This window comes from Lygodium microphyllum, unplaced genomic scaffold (assembly GCF_053477565.2).
Source record: "Lygodium microphyllum isolate KBCC unplaced genomic scaffold, Lygodium_microphyllum_v1.1.10 scaffold_31, whole genome shotgun sequence".
Lineage (NCBI taxonomy): Eukaryota > Viridiplantae > Streptophyta > Polypodiopsida > Schizaeales > Lygodiaceae > Lygodium > Lygodium microphyllum.
The window spans coordinates 13,543,233-13,566,578 of NW_028229514.1; the positions used below are offsets into that span (position 1 = coordinate 13,543,233).

The 23,346-nt window shown below is 47.1% G+C and overlaps 1 protein-coding gene across 4 annotated transcripts in view; it reads left to right on the forward strand.

Moving 5' to 3' along the window:
• The window catches only part of LOC148009330 (uncharacterized), a 115,300-nt gene that overhangs the window by 49,660 nt on the left and 42,294 nt on the right, over positions 1 to 23,346 (forward strand). For all 4 annotated transcript variants that reach the window (XM_087673578.1, XM_087673577.1, XM_087673581.1 and 1 more), the window contains exons 4-6: positions 12,253 to 12,509; positions 14,430 to 14,784; positions 14,896 to 15,146. In XM_087673578.1, coding sequence (XP_087529704.1) covers positions 12,253 to 12,509; positions 14,430 to 14,784; positions 14,896 to 15,146 — 863 coding nt within the window. The remainder of the gene's footprint in view (positions 1 to 12,252; positions 12,510 to 14,429; positions 14,785 to 14,895; positions 15,147 to 23,346) is intronic.

Consider the following 23,346-nt stretch of genomic DNA (forward strand, 5'->3'; position numbering starts at 1 on the left):
GTCCTCATTGGGCCACAAAGATCCGTAGATACAAGCTCCATGGGTGAAGTAGACCGCCTAGAAGCTTTGTTGGGAATCGCATCCTGATGTAGTTTCCCATGAATGCAAGAGACACATGGCTGATGGCTCACCACTATGTCCGGCAAGCCTCGGACAAATGACCCTCGCAACACCTTCCAAAGGTACTCCTAGTTCAGGTGGCCAAACCGAGCATGCCATAGCTCGGACTGTGTCTGAGAAGTAAGAAGAAGAGAAATAAGAGCTGAAGAAAACTTCAATTTGTAGACTCGATTCTCCTCATACCCTTTAGAGAGAACTTTCCTCGATCCAGGATCAAGGACTCGAACAGTATCACTGTCAAACTCCACCAAGAGGCCAAGAGCACAAATCTTATGAACCAAAAGTAAATGATACCCCAATCCTAGCACATGCAATACCTCAAAGGTATAGGTACCACCACGTCCATTTGGAATAAGATGCATCTCACCCTGTGCAGCAATAGACACAGAAGAGTTGTCTCCAATGAGAATCTTCCCACACGAAGGTCGCAAATGGGCAACACCAACGGAAGGAGTCATGTGCCGTGAGGCACCACTGTCCACAATCCACTCTCGAGCGTGGGGAGCTATTATCGCAGCATCAGAAGTTGTCGGTGTAGAGTCCTCAATGACTGCTAAGTATAGAAAAGTAGCTGATGAGGGTGCAGCCACCGCTCCAGAGTCCTTCGTGTCCTTCTTCTTGGTATCCTTCTTGTCTTTGTCGGAGCAATCCTTCTTCCAGTGATCGGTCTTGCCACAAATATGGCAAGTTGATTCCTTCTTCTTGTCCTTCTTGGATTTGTTGTCCTCCTTCTTCTTCTTTTGGTCCTTTCCATTTGACCAACCAATGCCTCCGATTTGGAAGCATTCTGTTCCTTCAATTGTTCCTCTTGGTCCAAGACCATAGGAACCAACTCTTCCCACCGAAGAGTGGACTCCCGCCTTGAAGCAATAAGAGCAGAATAAAAAGGTACCGAATCGTGGCGGCAACTGGTATAGTAAAGCGATCACCATGACTTCGGAAGAAATAGGCTTCCCCGCATTTTGAACCTGCATTTGAAGTTGCCGAAACTTGTTGATGTGTTCCCGAAGCGAAGAAGACTTATTCACGGACAATGTCCGCATCTGCACCTCCAAAGAAACCCGCTTCATCAGGGTCATCGGGTTGTACATTTGATCGAGCTCTAGCCATATCTCACGAGCCATCGTCAAGTGCTCGATGTGAGCTATCACGGTTGTGGTGCAAGACAGAAACAGAAAAGATCGAATCCTAGCATTCAGTTTGTCCCAATGAGACTGGGCCATGGTCAACTCCGCATGAGCATTGGAAGAGAGTTTGGACTCATCCCTCATCGAGGGCCTATTAATCTCCTCCATCACCAGTTTCGCCAAATCATAAGACTCTAAAATGGCCAACATCATGACCCGCCAGATGCGGTAATTGTCACCATCAAGCTTTTGATCCGTTGGAAGAGCCGGTAGGACAGGAACCTTCCTGTCCATGATCTCCTGGAACTCCAAATCAGTCTCTGAAGACATGTTAACCTGCAATACCTGCACAAACGCAAAAGCAGCCCCCTCTGACTGTGAAAACGCAGCCTTCTAGGACTGATTCTTCCGCTGCCCAAACCTTCTTCACCTGCCGGAGGCGATGAAAAAGTAAAATCTGCAATGGAAGGCCATGAAACACAGCCTTCCTCCCCTTTGAACAGCAATAACCTACAGCAAATTCACCGATTAGACTCCTTTCTCGCACGCCCACGCTCGCTTCAGCCCTGATCTGATGCGCAGCCCTCCCCCTCGCCCTTAGAACTTGGAAACGCAGCATTGTGTCGCGATGAAATCTCTTCTTCAGATAGGTTCAGCCATCTTCACCGCTCTGATACCATGTTAGAGTGTAGCGATGCGGAAGTGTAGGACAAAGACTGAGAGAGAGTGAACACAGAGAGAAGAGAGAGAGAGAGAGGAGACAGTGTAAATGCGGAAAATCTGCGGTGTAGTATGCTGTATAAAAGTGCAGAAATACACAAGGGGGCAGAGGAAATATCTATGTTGTCTCCGACTTGATGACCTCGATCTCCATCAGCCCGAGCACAGTCTGTCTTAGCCAACAGATCTTCAAGATCAGAATCTGAATAATGAGAGCTGGAGTGAGCCACCAAACAGGCTATAAATAGCCGAAAAAATAGAAAATCCCAGCACTAGGTCAGCTGCATTTAATGCAGTTGACTGCAGGATATCTGGCTGACTGCACAGCAAATCTGGCCGACTGCAGGTGCTGATGTGACACCTGCTGACGTGGCACTGACATCCGTACTGTCCAGCTGTCCAGCTGTCCAGGAAATGACTGTCTAACAAAATATGATAGGCAAGAGTCTAGGGCTATGACATCTTTTGCCTATTCTTGATAGGCCTTGGCAGAGTATTGCTATGAACTTCATCTTTGATCTTTTAAGGACATCTACGGGTTATGATGGCATTTGGACTGTTATTTATAGGCTTAGCAAACAAGCACATTTTATCCCTATTTTGAAGAAGAACAAGATTGATCATATGGCACATGTATTTAGGTAGTTTATTTACCTATCATAGTATATCAGAGTTTATAGTTAGTGATAGGGATCCACGTATAACAAGTATTTTATACAAACAGATGGAGCCTAGACAATTAGAAAAGGCTATTTTCATTGTCTTAGACTTTGAAGATATTATGTATCAAAGCATAAGATGTAGTGGGAACCATATTTGGTGTTGGTTGAGTTTGCACATAACAATATAGTGCATAGGCCTACTAGCAAAGCTTTGTTTGGGATTGCGGAAGATGATAAGAATGTTGCATCCATCTTGTGGACCAAGGATAAGATCTTTAAGAATAATAAATATGTGGAATACATGGATGTTTCTTATCTGAAGGTAAAACATGCATTTTAAAGATCTCAAGATAAGAAAAAGAGGGTAGCTGACTGCCATAGGCATGGAATTTGCAAAGGGTGATTGGGTGCTTTTGCACTTTGAAAAAAAAGGCAGAAAAAGATGAGAGGCAAGGAGCATTATCCTAAGCTGAATACGTGATATTATGGGTCATTTCAAGTAGTGGAAAAGATCAATGGTATGGCTTCTAGGCTGAAGTCATTGGAAGCTACAAAATGCCTTTCATGTCCGTTTGTTGAGACCTTTCCATGGGGATGTGCCAAGGGATGTATCTGATGAGGTTTAGTTTAGGGTTGAGGAACATGATGAGATCTTGGCTCCAAAATAAATATTGGCACATAAGGAGTAGGAGCTTTGGTGAAGTTTTAGACTTACTCATTTATGGATGCGAAATGGATGGATGAGGGTGACCTGGTGAACCATCCTCAAGTGTTGCAGCTTTACCTCGTTGCATTTCGGTTGGACTCAATATTTGATTGGTTGCATTCATGCTCACTTAATAGACCAAAGAGTCTAGAGTATTACTTGATGCTCAAGGGGGAAGGCAACACCTCTACTCTCTTGGGATGGACTAACTCGGGTATATGGCGATCTTGCTTATACTTTAGTTTCATTCAGGGTACTGTATATTGACACTATTTTTGCCAAAAGAATCACTATTTAGTGTACTTTCACTTCGGATTGTTGTGTAGTAGTTAAATATGGTTTGCACTTGGGATCTAAAACTATGCATTTGTATGGGATACATGAGATGTACATTTGCAATGCATCTTTGGTTTGAGGCATTGTTTATGCTTAGTTCTTACATTATGTTGTCTTAGAATGGCTAGAACATCTTTTATTGCCTTTGGTTTTGATGGTAGTTATGATTCATCTGTGTGAGTTGTAACTTGATTTTGGTGGTTGGAATTTCAGCATGTAGACGGCATATGCATGGTTAAGCAATAGGTGTAGATGTTTGACTATGGTGCCACATGTATTTCCAGTGGTAGCTGATATGTTTGTCTTGTTGCAATGCAATTGATGAAGATTGCAAGGATTCAAGGGGAAAATCTCTCATTGAGGTCACGAATTTTGGACTCAATGAATGTTGAATGTATCTCCTCTTGTCCCAGAAATCTTGACCTGGCTGTGTATTGAAGAATAGAGGGTTGTTATACCCTTGATCCACTTCTCTAGAAAGCCCATCCTCAGCATCGTGCCCTCTAGGAAATCCCAATCCATGCAATGATATGCCTTCTCGAAGTTGAGAGAAGGATAATAAGGTCTTGACTCCTGGATCTAGCCAAAGCTTTGGTCTTCCAAAAGGTTAAAATATTGTCCAAGATGGTGTCCCGCACAAATCCTGTTTGAGTGGGGTGTACAATGCCTGATATCAATGGTGCTAGCTTGGGACTAATCGCCTTTGCAAGGATCTTGTAGTAGGCAGTTCCAAGCAAGGTGGTTGGTCCCCATTGTGTGATCTCTAATCTATCTCCACTTTCTTTGGGGATGAGATGAATCAGCCCCTTCAAAAGTTTCTTTGGCATAGCTCCTCATGCTATAATCTCTTGAAAGGCTGAGTGGAATCCTGCACTAAAAAGATCCCAATAGCTCACAAAGAAGGACTTATCTAGTCCATCTTCCTCTAGACACTTGCTTGAGGGCAGTGCCAGATGTGCCTCCTTGAGGTCCTCTGTAAAATGGGCCATCAAATCTCTGCTTATCCTATCAGTAACCACGTTCTTGGTGTGTCTCTCTGTCTCTCTCGTATCCGGGAGGCCTAATAGTGGATCCTAGTAGAGCTGTGTAGTATTGTGTGGTTACCTGTCTTGCCTCTAGAGGATCCTTTGCAATGGCTCAATCGGCTCTCCTGCCTCTCTGAACACCCTATCTAGAGTGTTTGGGCTCTATGATGCATAAAAAATCTCTATTAACCGTGCTGCTAGATTGAGTCCAAAAAGAAGCTCTCGCATGGACTATGCATTTTTAGGATGCTCAAGGAAGCACTTCTTTTCTCATCATTGGACAACATCTGAGCAGGATCACTACCTGAGACTACTTGCAGATGCAATGGACTCAAGGACTGTCATATATGGGAGCTGATTTCCAGCATCATAGCTTGGTAGATATGGACTGTGAGATGTAGCCAGGTCATTGATTTTAATGATGTATCCATTGGGGAGTGAAGGAACTGGATAAAGATAGTCCACATTCTCTGTGGGAGATGGGAGAGGATGCAAGGCAGCATTGAGAGGATGAGTAAGAAATGTGAGGCTTTCTTGCAGATTTGAGACTCAAACATCTTCTTTCATACTATCCCTTAAATGGCCTAGCATTTTAGCCCACCAGATTGGTTGTTCACACAACCATTGTGTTTTTAATGTACTTGGTTACTCTTCACAGAGTTCCTTGTACTTTGTATTTACCTCAGGCAGGTTTTCCTTTGAGGTCTTATTAATATAATTTCTTTTCCTAAATTTCTTTTTGGAACTTAATACTCTTGGGATATCTAACTTGTGTTCATGTGAAATCAAGTTGAACATGAGTCAAGGTGATGACAGGCAAACTCTAGCTTGGGCAGTGGGGGCTATTGGCAGAAGTTGTTATGGATAGGTGCCAGGGGGTGCCTGGGTCAAATTCGGTCTAGAGACATTGGATTTTCCTTGGTAATGACTTTCAATATCAAAGGTGTAGAGAATTGAAACGTTTGATGTCTTGGACTAACGTTTGTTAAAGTTGCAACATTTCAGGTCATAATAGTAAGGAATTTTAAAATGAGGCTGGGCAGTTTGCAAAACTTGGGTAGGGCCAATTATTTTTCATTTTCTTGAATTATTAATGGCTGGGAATTCAATCTAGAGGCTCAGTTTTGCATGGGCAGGTTTGCCATGGGATTCGGCTGGAAGAGATGCCATGCAAGGCTAGGGGAAGCCATTCTGGGCTATTCCAGGGCAGTTTGCTGCAGGTGATAGAAGATCTAGGTGTTTGGACAGCAGCTGAACCACCCTGGGCAGCAGGTGACTTGATCAAGAGCACTTTGAGCAATAGGTGACCTGATTTTGGGCTTCCTACTGGGCAAATGACAGCTGCAGCACACTAATCAGGCTGGCGAATTCTTTTTTTTTTTCCGTAAAAGGTAATTGTATTAATTACGAAAAAAAAGGTACAAGGTTACATGATTACAATATACACGACGGCTCTAAGCCACCATGTGTGAACTTGTCAGTACAAAACCCAGACTGCGATACACAAGTCACGGCAAAGACATAGAGGAAATTGCCCTATGCCAGGGAAGCAAGTCTTCCCGAGGGAGCAAGTCTTCCCGAGGGAGCAAGTCAGAGTGCTGAATGAGATCTATCTGCCAAAGCAAGAGGCCTTTAAGCCTGGAAATGTGTCCCGGAACATTAGAGGCCGACTCAAAAAGAAAGGCATTCCGAGTAGTCCAATTATGCCAGCATCCCCAGTATTTGAGAAAATGGAACACGGTCTTCATATGCAACTGTGCCGGTGCGGGGTAATTTGGGTGTGCAAAAACCCAATCGAAAGGACTCATTGAGAAACCAACCACAGCTCATCAAACCACAGACAAAAGCAACCAGATTTTCTTAGCAAGAGGGCAAGAGATAAATCGGTGATGGGCCGATTCCACAGTAGTGGTGCAGAAGAAACAGTTGCCGTTAGAGATGCGACGCTTGGAAAGGGCCGAGGCAAGAGGAAGACCACCAATCATTACCCTCCAAAGAAAGACCTTGCATTTGAAAGGTGTCTTGTTCACCCAGCCCTCCATGACAGTTGCCTTCCACCATGATTGAGATTTCCGCAACCCCCATACAGTATTAGCTTTCGTGACCAGCCATTGATGATCTTTAATTAAAAGATGGTACACCTGGTTAGCTGAGGCCTTTTCCAAATTTAACCAACCTGCAAGGACCCAGTCCTGCCAAGGGCGATCCACAGCAAGGGCAGGAAAGGGTTGTCTGTTCTGGAGCACTGACAAAAGCTGTTCCCATAAATCATGGTATCCACGAGGGATTCGGAAAAGCCTCCTGGCAGTACGAAATGAAATGAAGACATTACGACTGGTAAGGGTGGCATCTACAACTGAGGTCAAGCCCAAACGGGCCATGTGGTTAAATTTTGGTCTAAGCTCCTGTTTGCCTTCCCATGAAAGTAATCTCGAGGCTGCCAACAATTCCAATTGAAAAGAGTTAGTATTTACGCGGTCTTCCGCTAGAGACCAATGCACCTTCTGAAGAACCAATTGCCAGGAGCCGACCAAATGAACGAGCAGAGGTGAGGAAGGACTCGAAAACCGAGCGTCCGCATTAAGCACATGCCACCAGGAGCCTCGAATTTGTGTATTCCCATGCAGAAGCCCGCGGTCCTCAAGAAAATAACGGGCTATAGCGGCCCACGGGTGATGCTCCACACACATGCCACGAAAAATAGACCAATGAAGTGCCAGCATATGAGTTTCGGCATCCAAAATAGCCCCACCACCCAGGCGTTTGGGGGTACATGTATGCGACCACAAAATCCACGAAATACCGGCATGCAATGAATCCTTCTTCCATAACATGAAACGAATGGGCCGGGTGAGAGCATTCAAAGTAGTAGGAGTCCAAGGCAGCAATGGTGAGAAATATGTGAGCATTGGCAGCATAATTGTTTGATCCACTTTGAGGCGAACGTGGAAGGGCCATGCTTGCGACTTCCAATAAAGAAACTTCGCTGCCAGTTTCTGTGAAATCCATTGTAGTAGTTGTTTTGACTGAACATCAACACCCAAAGGGTACCCAAGATGCCCGACAATGGACCCACGGGGCACAACTTGTCCCTGCCAGCCCAATGACCATAAATCGGACTCTATACAACTGAGAAGGGCCGATTTGAAAGTATTGATATGAAGACCTGAAGCCTGACCAAAGAGCGTCCAGACATCTAATGCCTTGCGAATATTGTCCTTGTCCACACGTAAAATCATAAAACTGTCATCTGCCAAAGATTGACTAACGAAGTGCTGACCAAAAGGAAGAGACAATCCAGCCAACTGAGCAGAAGCTGCCATGGAGGATAACATCGACAGAACCGGATGAGTCGCCAAGGCAAAGAAGAGAGGACTCAAAGGACAACCCTGTCTCACAGAACGTGCTAGGATAAAGGGCTCTGTAACACCACCATTTAGCATAACTCGCGAAGAGGCCGCCGCACTAATGGTGTAGATCAAGCGGGACATCCGAGTGCCAAAGACCATCGTCGACATAAGTTCTGCAATGAAAGACCAGTCTAAATAGTCAAATGCCTTTTCCAGATCCAATTGGATCAATACCACTTCCTGACTAGAGTGCCTTGCATAGTCAATAGCCATTTGCACATTTAAGATATTATGCAAAATATTGCGGCCCTCAATGAAACCATATTGAAGAGGATACACAATGGCCGGAAGATGTTTGTGGAGCCGATTCGCCAGCACTTTAGAGAAGATTTTATACATCGAACCCATCAAAGAGATTGGTCTCCAATGTTGCAACATTGACGGGGAAGGAACCTTTGAAAGCAATTTGATAAGCCCTTCTTTCCATGAGGAAGGCATGAACCCTGTTTCCCAAACCTGCTAAAACATAGCCGTCAATGTCTTCAGTAGTTGGGTAGCAGAGCTCTCAAAGAATTCATAGGTGAGACCATCCCAACCGGGACTTTTATCCTGAGGCAGGTGCAACAAAACATCCATAACCTCCTCCTTACAAATATCAGACTCCAAAGTAGTTTGCATATCAAGTGGAACCTGATGTCAGACCAGATCATAGAAGATTGAACGTGCATGCGTAACCTGGTCAAAAGTTGACTGAGAAGAACCAAGAAGCTCCGGAAAATAATTCCTGCACATATTAACAATAGTCTGAGGGTCAGTGATCATTTGACCCTCTGAATTCTGGAGTCTAGTCATATTTTCTCGAGCCGGAGAGGCATGCAGCACGCGAAAGAACTTATGAGTTTGACAAACATTATCTTGCAAATTCTCAGTCAACTTTTATAATTTGGCTTGCCGATAAGATTTCAGTTGAAACTCTTTAATAAGATCAGCCAAACGCATTGCCAGTGACACCAGAAATTTATCATCTGGAGTGTCTACCAGTAGAGAATAAACCAAAGCCAGTAAGTCCTCCGCTGCGTGTCGACGCCGTCGACAAAGAGAGGCATGGTGGATCCCATGCTGTCGAGCTATCCGTTGCACATTAGAGAGCAATCGTTCAAAGGAAGCAGTGCCCTCAGAGGCGAAGTCCAATAAAAATCTATCAATCAATTGCTGCATATAGCCCTGAAAGAGCGAATGCTTCAAATAAAAGGAGTTGAAACGTAAAGGGAGTCTATCCAGCAGTTGCATAAAAGGTGCAATGGGTTGTGCAAGTAGCTCAAGCTGGAGAGGGAAATGGTGCGACGAGGCATATTGCTGCAAGACTGTCATTTCCAGCATCTCAGGAAGAAAATCATCATCCTGCATGATGTACATTCGGTCCAACCTCGACCAGGTAGTGGCATACTGTGCCGAATGGAAAGTAAACCCTGTAGAAAAAGGGTGTAGCCAGGTCCATAGATCTTGCTTAAGCACATCAAGAGCAAACTCATTCCACACCCGACTTTCCGGAGCGTCCATCACCGAGTGCCCCGAAGTGGATTGTGAAGAATCAACACACATATTAAAATCCCCCATCAAAAAACCCCGTCTGCCAAGTGACAAGGAGGTCTTCATGGTATTCCAAAGATCCCGGCGGGATAAAGGATCATTCGGAGCATATAGGCCCAGCAACATAAGATTTTCTCCTTCAAATAAAACTTCAACCACCACAAAGCGGCCATGCACATCATTTTTAATAAGAACCGACTGATATTTCTCATGTACAATCATAAGCATACGAGAATAATGGCCGGCGGGTGTCCCTGCATAAAATAAGCGAAACCCATGGCAATCCACAACTTTTCCTGCTTCACCGTGACTCTTGTGCTCTACCGCACACAAGACATCCCATTGATTCTCATGCAATACAGTCCACATGGCATGTTGCTTATGGCGAGAACAAATGCCTCGCACATTCCACGTGGCTATCTTCATGCGTATCCAAAAAGAAAATCAGGCACGAGGCACCACTTGCCTCGATTTAACATTTTCTGCTAGAATATCAAGGACACCATCATCCAAAAAATCAGCTAACACGGCAAAAGAGTTCTGACGGCCAGCTTTAGAGGTCGACGGAATATCCACTGTCTTGGGGATGGAGCGAGGATAACGACAATCCCATGGCGTAATCACATTCCCTCGAGTGTCAAAAGCCAACTTAGCAGGTGGGCCCTTTGGACTCTCGGTATAAAATTTCCTAGCAGACTGATTACGGGGAGCAGAAGGAACCATAGTACGCGCAGCATGCTCTGAAGACAACATTTCTTTCCTGTGCATATATGTGCGCATGGAATCTTGTGAAACATTAGGCCCAATAGCTGCCAGGCCAGCATCAACCTTTTTACCTTTTTTGGGACGTTTGTTTACCTTTATCCAGAACTTTTTGTGGTTGGGGTGTATCCTGGGACGGAGCATCAAGCACCATGTCTTCCATTGGCAGCGCAACATGCTCATCATTTGAAGATGGTTTCTTCTCTGGGCATTCAGCCATAAAATGCCCCAATTTTCCACACGAAAAGCAGTGTCCTGCAAAGTTGCCCCATTTTAAACGAAAGTGCAAAGGATGCATGTCAGAGCAATTAATATAAAGCCATGCAGGCCTTTTCCTAGCAGTGTCCCATAGCATACACAAACGGTTGCGATTCATGGCCCTTAGGCTTGGGGGGACCAGAACAGTTCCCACAGCGGCCATGGCATCCTTTAACAACGGCTAATAGACAGCCGGGCAATTTTCCACTTCAACCCACACCGGGCATTCACGTTGAAGGAGGCGCTGAAAGTCCGCCATAGGGCGCCATGGCACAACATGGACCAAACGGCGATCAAAGAACAATGGCAGTTTAGACAGAAGCTCAGCCCAATGCGCCTTAGATTTCAACAGTACCTCATAGAAGCCTCGGGGCCCAACAAAAATCTCCTCAACACACTCCCCCTGTAGTAAATGATGCAGCCACTGGCGAATGTGGGAAAGCACTGGAAGCCTGCCAGTGAAGAAGAGTATAACAGCATGGTCGTAAAACACCGAAAAAGAGCGCAAGACACTTTTCGGGTCCACCGTGGCTTCCATCAGTTCGAGAGTCAGAAAATGCTACATGATTGTGTTGGACATACTCGCCAAGCAACGTGTTGGCAAACTCCAGTAAATGCTCCCAGTTAATATCTTGCGAATCCACAGAGTCAGAGGCAACCTGAGCATACGAACGTTCCTGATGATCCATTATCTCTTCTGGCGTATGGTTGGAGCGTTTGCCCGCAGGCTGGAAGTCCGGACCAGGGGGCATTTCCTCCGTACACGGAACCATGTCCTCTGGTTCCTCTGTATCAGAATCCGGACCAAGGGCTGGCGAATTCTCTCTCTTCTACTGTTCTTCTCTCTCTCTTCCAATTGATTGCATGCAACAGTTGAAGACTCAATTTGACTTCCCAAGCATTCAGAGATCGGGGAACAAATGGAGAATTTGTGCTGCTGATTACTGTAGACAGCAAAGGGTTCCAAAATTGTCAGGGATCGTGCGTTGATTTGCTGGGAGTTGGGGAATTTCAATTGAACTTGGAGGGATTCCTAGTTGTTGGCGTAGTCCTCAAATTTCTTGGAGCTTTGGTTTCTCTCAGTTGTAATCCACAATTTCTGGAATAAAGATTAACGAAATACTGCCAAGGGGTGCCAGGGTTTGGGGACAATCTGTGTCAGATTGTGCCATTTGTTTGGTAATATGCTGAATTTTCATTATTTCTTTACTATTTTCTTGCTGTAATACTTGGAAATTAGGGATTCACCGCCCTTTTTTTCAAGGAATTCTGGGCAATCTACCTTTTTTCAATACAACTAAATTTACATTAAGATTAAGCTTGTCACCTGTAGATCCCACATGGTAGCTTGCTAAATAAGCAGTGTTAGGTTGAAGAGAAAGCATGCATGTCTTGTTTGCAGCCAAATGATTATGGTGAAGAACAACATACTAAATTGTCTATTAAAATAAATAGAAAATGATGGTTTTGTCACATGAATCTCATGCCTTCATGCTTAATCATATGTCTTAGCTAAGATGTCTTTCTCTTATTTCATCTCATATATACCATATATTTTTTTCCAGTTTATGAATTCTGAAGACTTGTGAATTACAGGTATCTGACAAAAGAGAACTGGCCAGGGTAGCTGATACATTGGAACATCTTGTGCTTCAGTCAATTATAGAAACCAGTGGACGAGTTAATGAAAGGCTTCATCTTGACTGGCCCAATGAAGATGAGTTGTGTTGTGCCTTACAAAGTGTTTTTCCGAGAACAGAGTTTCTATGCTGGATGGAGTTATCAGAGATTGAAAAAATGTCCCAACTGCAGGAACTCTCCAGAATTGTGCTGGGAATCTGTGTTTACAATAGGTTATCTATTTCATGAGTTCTTAAAAACCTCATGTAAATGCATGCTTCTGTAAATCTTTTGCAGCATATTAAAGTCTCCCACTGTACATTAAATATTTTCCAATTCCATAAGACATTAAAGTCATAATGGAGAGCATCAGGGAGATGGTACCCCTTGAATGGAGTAATGACTGTGACATAGATAGGGCTCTTTACCAGGGGAGAGATCCTTCATGCAGTGGTAAGCACCTGTGGAGAGAGTGTGTTTACTTTTTAGTAGAGATGGATGGCATGCTTAGGTGAGAGGATCTGGATCAGTTAGAGTTCATGGCTTGACAAAGGATTAGAGTTGTGGCTCATTGTGATAGGACTTGGTACTTAGACCTAGACCCTGAGACTTGTATGGAAGATGGATGGAGACATTGGGCATTTAGGAGGAGGCTGCTACAGAGACTTCACTGGGATCCTGGGGAGTGAGTATGGAGAGATCCATTTGCAGAGATGCCTTAGGACGTACCTTCTTTGGCTATACACTAGTTTGGTGAGGAGGATACAAATGAGCAGGATCAGAGTGGTGCCAGCTGCAGCTGAGCATTAGACTATCCAAGGTATATCACAGGCTTGCAGACTTCTGGAGGAGATTGGAGGACAGCTTTAGACCCACGCTTCACTCTTTCTTTGGTTAGCAGCACACAGGAGTTTAGCAGTTGGTACATGGCTTGGCTATTGTAGAGACCCTATTCCTTGCGCTAAATATGGGGAGCATGAGGAGACTCAGATGCATTGCATATGGGATTGCCCATGGGCTCAAGAGGTCTAGATGAGAGGATGGTGTTTCATGGCACTCTAGATTCTATGTTTGCTATGTGGAGGATAGTTTCATGGGTCACTGATAGAGGCCTGGCTTGTGGCTATGAGGATGTACAGGGGTGTTAGGCTTATCTCATCTCAGGACAGCTTGTGATTAGGACTTTCATGCCAGATTTCTCGTAGACTATGGTCTCAGGGGCATTGTCACAGATGGGAGCTCATAGCTAGCATTATTGCTTGGTACATATGGACAGTTAGATGTAATCTGGCTATTGATTTTTTGGACATATCTACTGCAAAGACTCTCTCTAGGATCTGGATAGAGATTGTGCATACTCTTCATGGGAGGTGGGAGAGAATACAGGGCAGTGTGGAGACTATGAGGAAGAGGAGAGATGCTTTCCTCACGACATGGGATTTTGGCATGTTTTTCCTCTTCCACACCAACATGCTTTGGCATTATAGACCTCCCGATTCGCTATTTACCCAAGCTTTGTAATAGACTTCCCCTTCTTATATAATTCTTGATACGGAACTCCCTTACAGGGCTGCTTTGTACTTGGTTTTTTGCCTTGGAACACTTTGTTCTGAGCTGTGTTAATAGAATTTTTACTTTTCTCTGAAAAAAAACTATTCAGAAGTAGTCTATTTAGGGGATTAGAAGCATCACAATCAATAAGTGGTTAGTGACTATATATCAATCAAATTCTTGCACAGTGAGCTGCGTGTTGAAGCTATTGGGCTCTTTCCTCAGGATTTTAGTTCATTTTGTTTCACCCTTTCCAAGAAGCTGGTGGGATATGTCCTTATTTTAAGTCATGTCTTACACTTCCCAAGAAGCAAATGGGGTTTTTTGACACTGGCTCAGTTCATCACGAATTGCCTTCCCTGAGAAGTCATGACTTCAAACCTGGGTATCTTCTGTCAACTTATCTCTTCACAGTAGGGCATTTAAAGCAAACTCCTATCTTTTTTTTTTTTTTTTTTGGAGAAAAGAAAATTCTATCTCAGAAAAATCCCCATGAGGTAGAAATACAAGGTACAAGGATCTGCTATCTTAAACTATCTTTTTGAAGTTTTTGGCTCTATGTCAATTTGATGTATGGTTTTGTTTCTTTACACTTTTTCCAGTGCAAAAGGGAAAAGCAGCATCAATTGCCACCTGCCATTTGATATTTTTGAGAAAGAATATCAAACTATGGCAAAGAATGTTAAGGATAAGCTGAAGGATGCAACTGATAGAGTGGTGGCTTATAGAAGGGCAATTTCTGTGCAGATTAGGGTTCTGAGCATTGAGCATGTTCTAATACAGCGCTTACGTGATGAATTAAGTTTTGAGATGCAACTTATGTCATATTTGCAAAGTCTGGATTTAGAACTCAGTGATGTGCAAAATCAAATGACAAAACTTTCTTATACTTTCACTAAGCACCTGAAAATACTGGAGGCTACTATTGGATTGCAGAAGTGTGTTCCTAATGAATTGGTATGTATTCAGTATATACATGCCATTGTCAGTTTGTATTTTGATTTGGAATTACTATAATGCGAATATCTTTGGAAATTGATTTACAGGTGGTTCTGTTTCATTCAACAGGTTTTCCCAGAGTTTCAAGTCACAGGCCTTGTACTACAAAGAGTTTCAGATGAATTTAGGAAATTACGGGCACATTGCACTGTGGCTGCAATGTTATTTGAACTTTCTAGTGAAGCCAACTTCAATCGGACACCTCTTGGCATGGCTAGCATAACAACTGATGCTGGAAGCATGAAACTTAACATTCTTGCTGAAAATTTTGGATATTTACCAGCTCAACTGTACACTGTTTCACATGGTCAAAGAGAACTGTACGACCTCTGCCAGCTATCCATCTTAAGAAATCAACATATGTCCTACTGTGGGCTGATTATCAGATTGTACTGTATGATCTTAAATGCAGCATAGTGATGTATTATGCTGTTTTGTATGGCTCAATCTTATAAATTATGTTTTGAGGCATTGACATGGGTATTGAAATGCCATTTAAATGTGAGAACCAGCATGATTTATGTTCTAAAACTTTACTGTCCCTACATAATATACAGTTAGAGTGGCCTATTTTGGAGATGCTTCGAGCATTATATACCTCTCTTAGACAGACTTTGAGATATGAAAAACTATGAATATGTTTATGTTAAGATGACCGACAGGATTTCTCTGTTTTGGACCTGCCCAGGGCCTTTGTGTTTGTTAGTAGTTTGTGAGTTTTACTCAAGAAAAGAGAAGGAGATTTAGTCTGTAAATAATGTACGACAAGAAGCTAGAAAAATCCAGGCATTGAAGAACTTGTAGATCCCTGGAAGTCAGAGACTAATTGCCTTGGCAAGGATTTTATAAGTAGTTCCTAGCAAGGTGATTGGTCTCCATGGAGTGAGCGACAAGAGCTAAATTGATCCCTTAGACAGCCTCTCTGTCAGCCGCATCATGCCATGATCTTTTGGAAAGCTGTGAGTAAGGCCTGCACTAAGAAGATCCCAGTAACTCAAAAATGTCCTATCCAGTCCGTTGTCTTGTGGGCATTTGCTTGAGCACAAGGTGCTAAAGCTTTCACAGGATCCTCCTCTACAAAGGGGGCCATGAATTATTGTCCATGCTCTCAATGAACACCTCTTGGTGCTTTGCCATATTGTCTCTTTGTCTCTCTCATATCCTGGAGATTTGATTGTGTATCCTAGTAGGCTCTTTGTTGTTTGTTAGGTGTTTTGCAACTTTTCCTCAAGAAAAAAGAAGAAAAAGTAGTTTTAAAAATATGTACAAAAATTAATCTATTAGACGTTTTGTGATTCTTCCTCAAGAAAAAGAAGAAAAAGCAGCAACGCCATGATAAAGCTTCAAAGCCCTTAAACTCATCCCTGCACAACGGATTGCTGCCCTTAGCAATCTAAGGGTGATGTTTATTGACTCATTCTGGGGTCTTAACACAGCTTATGCTTGAAAGCTGGTCAGTGTATGTCGGGATCTTAGTATTGGGGTCTTAACATAGCCTTTTCTATCAAGTTAGTCAGTGTCTATTGCAATACAACTTGGAGGTCTTAACATAGTTTTTTCTAGCAAATTGGCTAGTGTCTGCTCACTAGACTCTTTGTTTTTGTACACATTGGGTCGAAGCTCGCCGTCGTGTCGCTTGGTACCCCCACCCCCCAACTACGCCCTCACGCCCGCGCTCGCCCTACCCGTCGCCTTGGCTGGTGCCCCCCCGTTCTCCGCCTGCGGCCCCCGCTTGTAGCCCGTCACCCCGTCCCCACCCTATTCGTCGCCTCGCTCCGCCTTGTCGCCCGTCCCCGCCTTGTTCGTCACCCATATGACTGGCCACACGACTACCCACACCCGACGACCCCCACCCGACTGGTTGGTCTACCTACCCCCCCCCCCCCCCCCTTCCATGTCCGCAACCTCGGACCCATCCATAGCAAACACAGCAGTGTTCCCCCCCCCCTCGCCATTGATCCCCCCACCCTCCAGTTGCTCCCTCCATTTGCACCAACTCCCCTCCCCTTAGGTAGTACCGCGACGTGATTGGTAGTCCTCTCAGAAGGGACGCGCAATGGAAACCTCTGGTCAGACGCTGGCGCACTCAGCAAGTGCCCCCGAGTCAAACACCTTGCGCATAGTCCTCTCCGAGGAACAGCTCTTAGCCATTTGAGCTAAGGAGATGGAGCTAATGGAAACAACGATTTATGGTCAGGCAGTAGGACATTCCTCAGGTAGCACCGCGACGTGATTTGTAGTCCTCTCAGAAGGGACGCACAATGGAAACCTTTGGTCAAATGCTGACGCACTCAGCGAGTGCCCCCCCGTCAAACATCTTGCGCGTAGTCCTCTCTGAGGAACAGCTCTTAGCCGTTCGAGCTAAGGAGTTGGAGCTAATGGAAACAATGATTTATGGTCAGGTAGTAGGACATTCCCTAGCTAGGGGCCCAGCTTCGGAACTGGCTACACTCCATGCTGCGCATCAGGACAGCGCAAATCGAGAAGGCGGTCCTATTGGGCCGAGGGATCTTCATGGTCCGGCTCAGCTCCGTGGACGTAGCTCGCAAGTTACTCGCAAGTTCACCATATGCATCCACGAAGGGGGTCATACACATGGTCCCTTGGTACAGGGCTTTACCGTGGAGGCATTTGCACTCCACAATAGGTCTCTTCGACACCTGGCCACACTTCTTTTCCCCGGCCTGGTGGCGATTGAGTATCACCAGTTGGTGGAAGACTTTGGACAGCTTTTCGGCACTATCCTTCCCGCATCCTTCGCGGATGCAATGACAGCTTCAGGAGTCCCAAAGGTACGGGTGGTAGTGAAAAAGATCAAGAATATCCCACAATTCCTAGAGATTGAGGCGGGCGGGCACTCCTTTAGGTAGCAGGTCATTGTGATGGGGCAGCCAAGGCAGTGCCTGCGCTGCCACGACTTTGGGCATCAGGCAGTAGGTTGCATGCGTTTCGAAGTCAAGGTGGCTCCACCGACAGGCCCGTAGGTGGACGCTGATGGCTTCACACGGGTCCAGAGAGGATAGAGAGGGAGACGGCGGGGGGGGGGGGGCGCAGCCAGCATCTCAGACCCAGCCTCGACAGCAGGGAGCAGGTGGGCGTGCGACGCCCCCTCGACAGAGCACTCCACAGCCCCCCTGTCCGCCCCACCCAACAGGACCGCTGCCCCCCACATCCACAACCCGCGCCACAGACTATCTCTCCTGAGTCCCCACAGCTCCCACACCCACCGCCCTCCACATCCCATGGCCTGCTCCCCCCCCCCCCCAACTGACCTTGGCCCACGGCCCCCCACTTCAAGGACCACTAGCCCCTCCCTCCCCCCAACACCCGCCATGTACTTCCGTCCATCCCACCATCCCTTGATCATCGTTTCCCCCACCCATAGAAACAAGGAACGGCCGTTTCGGCCTGTAGGAACAGCCTAACGCGTTCCAAACCCTCCAAGGAGGTGAAACGGCCAGGGAACGTTCCCTGCCGTTCCCTGTTTGGAATGGCCGTTCGAGGCCTGTTTACTGAAAATTGACGTTTTTTCTTGTTTTTTAAAAAAAACTTGGATCATAGTCCTTCTACCACATATTCATCCATCTCCATTGTTTAATGCGCACACACTAATCTCTCTCTCTCTCTCTCGGGTTGAAGATTCAAAGTGTCAAGACAACCCACAATCTAATTAGGAGTCCATGCAAAGTTCAAATTTGATGCATTATCAACTCTTGCAAATCAGAATCAAATTTCAGCCGATCCTCAATTCCAAGGTATTCATCCATTTATATTGTCTAATTTCAAGGGAAATCGGGATAATTGGGGCAATTCAAGGCAATTTGGAGCTATGGGGGTAATCGAGTCAATGTTGGGACATTTGGGTCAATTTCATGTATTGACGGGTATTGGAGCAATTAGAGGGACATTCTTTGGGGCAGTTTGGGTCATGTAGGGCATATTTGGGGCACTTAAGACATGTGCCGTTCCCCCCGTTCCCGTTCCCCGACCTTGGACATTCCCCCCGTTCCAGGGGGTCCAGTTCCCATTCCCGTTCCCTGTTCCAGGTAACTATGCCCCCACCACCTCCCGTACCGAGCACCCCCCATGATCCGCACCTGGTTCAGGTGATCCCCCCCAAACCCACCCCCCTTCTCCCACAGGAGGTGATGAGCCACACACGCCTACATCCTCTTCGCACCAACAGTCCTTCCCCTCCCATACAGCCTACATCCTCTTCGCACCAATAGTCCTCCCCCTCCCATACAGCCACCAGCTCATCCACCCTTGCCCCCTGTCACACTTTCCTGAGACAGGCACACCTATTGCCACAGGAGTTCTTCCGCAGTGGCCCATGGTCCTACTTGAGAGTTGCGGAGCGCGGAGAGTTCCCACTACCTCTAGAGGTGGGGATGTTCGTGGTTCGTAAGTCAAGGAGGGGCAAGGTCCATCTACTAGCACCATCGGATGGATCAAACTATGCTTTTTTTCTTCAGTCCTCTCACTCAGGGGAGTGGACGACAACACAGATAGAGGAAGAGTTGAAGAGTCAGGTGGCGGACCACACCTCCCAATGGATGGGAGAAGGACTAGCATTGTTTGCACAGCAGTGGCCTGGTTGCATGATGGACATTAGCTGGTGGGCTGGTGCCGAGGTCCCTCACCTGAGCATTATCTTTCGAGCCCCTCCACAGTGGAGAGCTCCGAGGGATGTGATCGAGCAGCCCCTGGCACAGGCGGCCTGTTTCTACTAGTGCATAGAGTCTTGACTCTCAGCATGGCTAATAGATGCATTGATAGTACCACCTAGAACTTCTATCACCCCTATGGTCCTGCCGAGGGCCACCATGGGGGAATGGAGCTCGTCGTCCAGACCAGTTGCAAAGCGTACCTGCATGCCTCATAGCTCCTCCTCGTCATTAGCAGCCTCCACACCGAACAGATGCCTATTCGGGTAGTCACGTTTCCCCATGAGCTTACACCTTGCATCCTGGAATGTGAATAGCCTCCACTACAGTGGGGCACGTGGTTGCCGGAAATTGATTGTTCCGCAGGAGTTGCAGCCTGCTCTTGCCAGACGGATCGACATCTTACTTCTACAGGAGCACAAGCTCACCCCCACCCAGGTCCAGTGGGTAGGGAAGGTACTCCAAGGCAGCTCGCACACTTACTGGGGGTATACCATCGGTGCCCACGGTAGGAGTGGAGGCGTATGCACCTCTATTGGTCTGAGTCCTTAATATCTATTGGTCCGAGTGCTATGGATCAGATTGGATATTGGGGACTGGTGCCTTGGAGTCCTTAATATCTATACCCCTACGGAGGTTAGGGCATGCAGTAGGTTCTGGGTGGAGATTGCGGAAGGACTCCCAGAGGTGGACTCCTGGATTGTTGGAGGAGACTTCAACAACCTGGAGGCTTTGGAGGACCAGCATGGCAGAGGGAGAAACTACCAGGGCATGGCTGGGGAGGAGCACGAGGCATGGGAGGTGTTTCTACTAGCAGTAGGAGCATGCGATGCTTGGAGAGACCCTGCCTTCCGCAGGAGGGAGAGGTCGCTGGACTTCTCTTGGGGAGATAGATGGCTAGGTGGAGTCCTGCTGGAGCAGTTGGACAAGTTTTATGTGGGAGAGTGGGGAGGCTCTTAGGGAGGCCAAATTCAGCAATTGGCGGGCACCACGTTGTCCGATCATTGCCCGGTTCTCCTAGCACTAGATCCCCCAGCATTTGCCCTAGATACATGATCTTGTCGGATCCCTGACTCTATCTATAGGAGGGAGGAGGTGACAAGACAGATAGAGCAGATTTGGACCAGAGAGTGGGGCAGGAGGGGTCAGATTGCAGAGGAGGTTGTAGAGCCCTAGCTGAGCCGAGTAGAATTTGCCAAGAGGCAGCCATACAGGCCAGGCAGTAGAGCTGGGAGGAGGAGAGAGCACTCCGGCGGAACCTTGGAGCCACGCAAAGATTATTACAGGAGGCACCAAGGGATCCCACTCTCCACGCACAGGAGGTGCATGCGCGAGCAACCATTGCTGGCCTAGAGGACATGCGCTTTGAGTTCTCTTTCCGTACCTTAGCAGCTTTCTGGGCGCGAAAGGGAGACACGATGTGCAGGGAGTTTTTTCAGGTGCACCGGCCTCACACCTCAGGAGAGCAGATATGCTGCTTTCGAGATCAGTATGGGAGGACCCGTTCTAGCCCAAACGAGGTGATGGAGATTGCCACCGACTACTATAGACGCCTCTTCTAGCAGGAGACAGCCTCAGCTAGAGGATAGCGAGGTAGAAAACATGTCTAGGATAACATCTTGTCCCTTTTCACAGAGGAGATGGGACGCTCCCTCCTAGCTCCCTTCACAGAGAAAGGAACTAGAGGAGGCTTTCCATACACAGGATGGGTAGAAATGCCCGGGAGAGGATGGCCTCTCTAAGGCTTTCTTCACTACCTTCTGGGAAGTGGTGAAGGACCCCCTACAGATGGCCTTTCAGGAGATTTTCACTTCAGGACAGATGCCAGGGAGTTTATCGGCAGGCCTTATCAGTCTTCTCCCCAAAGGGGAAGACCGGTTGGAGCTTTCCCAGTGGAGACCAATCACCTTATTGTCAGTGGCCTATAAGGCACTGGCAAAGATGATTGGTAGGCGACTACGCCCCTTGCTTCCAGACATCATCCATGACACACAGACAGGCTTTGTCCAGGATAGGAGCATCCTGAACAATGTATTCACCTTCTTTGAGGCAACATAGTGGGCCCAGTACAATGGGTGGAGATTGGCCGTACTACTCTTGGATTTTGAGAAAGCCTATGACAGGGTGGACTGGGATTTCCTAGAGGGCACCATGGTGAGGTTGGGCTTCCCCCAGGCTTGGATTCCCGGGGTCTCCGCACTACAGATCGGCCACCAACAGGGTTCTCATAGGAGGGAGACGAGGGGAGGAGTTTCGGCTGGAGAGATCGGTCCGATAGGGTTGCCCCCTAGCCCCGTACCTGTTTCTTCTCTTTGCAGAGGCGATGTCTCACTTCCTCGCGTCACGTGTGAGTGGTTTACGTGGCCTTCGACTTCCAGTAAGAGAGGAGACTGAGTTGTTAGACTCAGAGTATGTAGATGATACAACGCGCTCTACATAGAGGACAACGAGTTGATGTTGGAGAGAGTGAGGTTGGCTCTTGAGGTATTCTGTTCTGCAACGGGAGCAAAAATCAACTAGCGAAAGTCGGTTGGTTTCCTCACAGACCCGGACTCTAGTACGGAGTGGGGCGTCCACTTGGGATTTAGATGGGTGAGCAGAGGACAGATCATCCGGTACCTAGGGTTCCAAGTGGGACTTGACATCATTCCCGCCCGGCAGTTTCTTCTAGTCCTCGATTCTATTCGGAGGAGGCTGACCTACTGGAGCATGGCTTGCCTCCCACTAGCCGGCGGAGCCCTGGTAGTTAACTAGGCCCTCCTAGCAACGGCCTGGTACATCGCCTTGTGTTGGTGCTTCTCCTCCTCCTGCGTAATGCAACTTCGCCGCGTAGTGCGGAATTTCCTTTAGTTCGGGTCAAACATCTCCAAGGATTCTAGGGCCAAGGTGGCGTGGGCGACCATTATACGACATCGGTCAGAGGGAGGGCTTGGGATCATAGACCCAGAGTATCAGAGTATGGCCCTCTTGGGCAAGCTAGTTGTCCGCGGCCTCACACCGGGAGGGTAGACCTGGAAGGTCTTATTGTAGGAGGGTCTTCAGGACTGTAGACCAAGGCTTGGCAGTGAGTGGAGGCCATCCCTTAGATGGATCTTCATGTGAGCCCAGATCACCCTCCTACGCAACTTGCTCCACGTTTGGCAGGGCCTCCGTAAGGCCCTAATCTAGAGCTCCCCAGGCTGCCAAGAGGAGATAGACCGTTAGCCGGTTATTTGGAACCCCTAGGCTAGGGACCGGGAAGGGGCACAAATTGGCGAGTGGCCCCACATCCAGTGGGCTGGTTGGGAGGCTGGGGTCGTACCATCAGGACATGGCGGGAGGTGTACAGGATGGCGGACGAGGTACTGAAGCAAGTATCAGGTTGCCAGTGAGGAGTGGAGCTGAGGAGAAGGGAGATAGATGCAGCGAAACCTCGCGAGTGCCTTGCTCCCCCGATCCGAGGGCCGATAGAGCCCGGGGAGGTATGGGCCGCTAGGTTTTCACCAGCAGGTATCCCCCTACAGGTGGCAGGAAGAGCGGGTGGCGCTCCACGTGGGACCTTTTTCACAATGTAGGGGGGGGGGGGGCGTCTGGCTCTTGACAGAGGGCAATAGGACGAGGGGATAGCTGTCCTTTCATGGAAGAGGATTCGGGTGGTTGGCCTTTAGGGGAAGACATGGCGGCTGGACCCTTTGGTCTTTTGGCAGGAGCTCAGGGAGTGGCACCTTTGGATCTGGGAAGGAAGGCCACTTGATGAGTTGGAGTGGGATCCGGGAGAGTGGCTTTGGCCACTGCGATTGCCAAGAAGCCACCGAGGTTCCTAGAGTACACTGCCAGGATTGGCAGACACGTACTGATGTAGGAGGATATGGAT